This window comes from Penaeus japonicus, unplaced genomic scaffold, assembly GCF_977035675.1.
Source record: "Penaeus japonicus unplaced genomic scaffold, GWHDUDI00000001_assembly GWHDUDI00000032, whole genome shotgun sequence".
NCBI lineage: Eukaryota > Metazoa > Arthropoda > Malacostraca > Decapoda > Penaeidae > Penaeus > Penaeus japonicus.
Genome location: NW_028234434.1, coordinates 28,186,713 through 28,189,212, shown reverse-complemented (window position 1 = coordinate 28,189,212; position 2,500 = coordinate 28,186,713). Strand labels below are relative to the sequence as shown.

Here is a 2,500-nt window from a genome sequence, read left to right as displayed (position 1 = left end):
CTCATGCTAGATATGTTTTGGTGATATCCTTCCTGATTGTTTTCTAGTTTTGAGCGCGAAAGGTTGGTTTTTAGTCTGAATTTGGGGTACAAATGTGAAGTTGTAATTTAAATAGTTCTATCAAGCAACACATACATACTGACCAATTCAACATTACAAACTAGTGCAATTTTTCTGAAGAATAAGGCATTTTAAGTGATTCTTAAGAAACACTTCTCAAAAAGTACATCATACTTTGACCTCTCGCCCTTACGAGCAGGAGCAATGCCGAGATCAGGGCACTACTTACCGAGCATTCCTATCAACCCATGAGGGGGCGTGGTCACCTCTGGGGGTAGGCCGTAAGGGTCAAATTCATCCTCCATGTCAGAGCAGTTGTAGGGAGGCCACTAAACTGAATCCTGTGGAAGGAAATTAATAGTTTGGGGCTTTCAAAATAATCTCACCACTTGATGGCAATTTATCAGCTCATTCAGGCCTCTTTGATAAAGTTGCTATAAAAAGGATAACAACTCACAAATTTTCTTTATCTTTTTAATGTGTGCATTAACCCCTTGTTGATAGGAGTGTATACATAATACTCCAGTGTGGTTTTGTTTTATCATTATTATCTTGCACATGAAAGGTTCCACAAGTCACCCAGGAGTCAATTAGCATGCATTTCCCTGAATTTTTTCAAAAGTACAAAGTATCAATTTTCATTACCATCATTGTTGCTGTTACTGTTATTCTTATAATAATGATAGTACTACAAACATTAGTAACAATAATAACAGAAATAGAAAGGGGCAAACAGGTGAGTTCAAATCAAACTAAATAAAACCAAACCCAAGTGGGAGATGCCTGTCCCTATCATCAAAGGGTTGATACTACACTTTTTATCCGTGGGCCTAAACAAGAAAGACTCAATGCCATCTAGTGATTCTCCACTAGTCTTTGATTATTCAATCTCAAGAGAGATCTCTATACCTGATGGACATTATCAACAGACGAATTTGTAAGAATATGGTCAACAGAAGGATTAAATCACATGATATAATGATAATATAATCAACACCTGACCTACCTCTCACATCCCCCCTCATCTATATTTTTAACTTAATGCTTTCAATCTCGGTTACAAATTTTTCCAAAACAAAGCTGGGAAAGGAGAGTGCGAGCATGGCAATGATATGTGGATAAAAACGCGCCCAAGGTTAGTTAAAAGTACACATGAAGTGCACACTTAAACAAAATCAATCGCACACTAACACACTTGACCTTTAGCTCATGCACATCCAAGACCTCTTTGGAAACTGCCATACCCTACAGACTGAGCTAAGCACACAGGCTTTTCAAATAAACACCTCCAGCAACTCGCACAGCCACCATGGCCTCCGTGTCTGCAGTAACAAGCCTTCTCCACATTTGTTCCTTCACGGCAAAGTTGGTGGACTTCCCCGGCAAATTATAATCACATGAGAAACCAGTCTAAGCTTTATCCTGCGAGAATATGTGTGGCAGAAGTTTATTGGCCTTTGCTGAAACACTGGAGGCTTGAAGGCCATTGCGGCTGAGGTTTTATATTGTATATTTACGGTAAACTCTAAAAGGGAAAGGTCACTAAAGCACAAAAAAGGATAAAATATGTATAACAATGACAATGTTTAGTGAAACGGTGAAAATATAGAACATGTAAATATGTAGTATGGCTTTAAATCATTCTCTAATCAAAAAGCAAATAGAGAATTCTACAACAATCGCCACAATTGTATGGCTTTAAATCATTCTCTAATCAAAAAGCAAATAGAGAATTCTACAACAATCGCCACAATTGAAACACAATCAACTAAATTTCCGAGTAAAATTTCCGAGATAAAAACACAATCATCCATAAACTCGCATATATTTCCCTATATCTCACTTATACTTAACATATAAAACACCTGAACACAATAAAGACAGACATACCTATTCAAAATAAAGACAATTCCTTGTATATCGGCCCCAGAGAGGAATTCTGGGAGAAAATAACTGAAAGAAACAGAAACTTTGTGATTTTTTGACGTCCAATGTTTACCTTCTCTCGCCAATGTTGCCAGAACCGAGCAGAAAAAATTCCTTCTTATATATTTTATAATGTGTATTTTACTTATCTATTTGTGAATTGATTAGCGAGATATTTCTTATTTGTTTACTACCCTGGAAATGTTTTAAAAATTTAAGAATTATGTGAAAATAACTGTGTGAAACTGTGTTAATTGACATATAATAACTGACATATTTTGATAATTGAGTTATCTATTTTGAATATATCGAGATCTAAGGCAAACTAATATCATAACAGAAATATATACATATATATTTCAATTTCAATATGAGATGTTTAGAGGTAAATCGAAATACAACACAGGACAGCACATTACAAAATCCTCTATATTTCCTTTCGTATACGACATAGACTTAAAAGATTGCTATACTATTATCTAAGAAAACATCATAATACCAAAATAGCAAATTC

The 2,500-nt window shown here is 35.3% G+C and overlaps 1 protein-coding gene across 2 annotated transcripts in view; it reads right to left on the bottom strand.

The window, feature by feature from the left end:
* The window catches only part of gry (trafficking protein particle complex subunit 11 gry), a gene marked incomplete at its 3' end in the record, with an annotated part of 17,161 nt that extends 15,095 nt beyond the window's left edge, over window positions 1-2,066 (bottom strand). For both annotated transcript variants that reach the window (XM_086556564.1, XM_086556565.1), the window contains 2 exon segments: window positions 290-401; window positions 1,951-2,066. In XM_086556564.1, the coding sequence (XP_086412690.1) occupies window positions 290-365 (76 nt within the window).
* Between the last annotated feature and the right edge of the window lie 434 nt (window positions 2,067-2,500).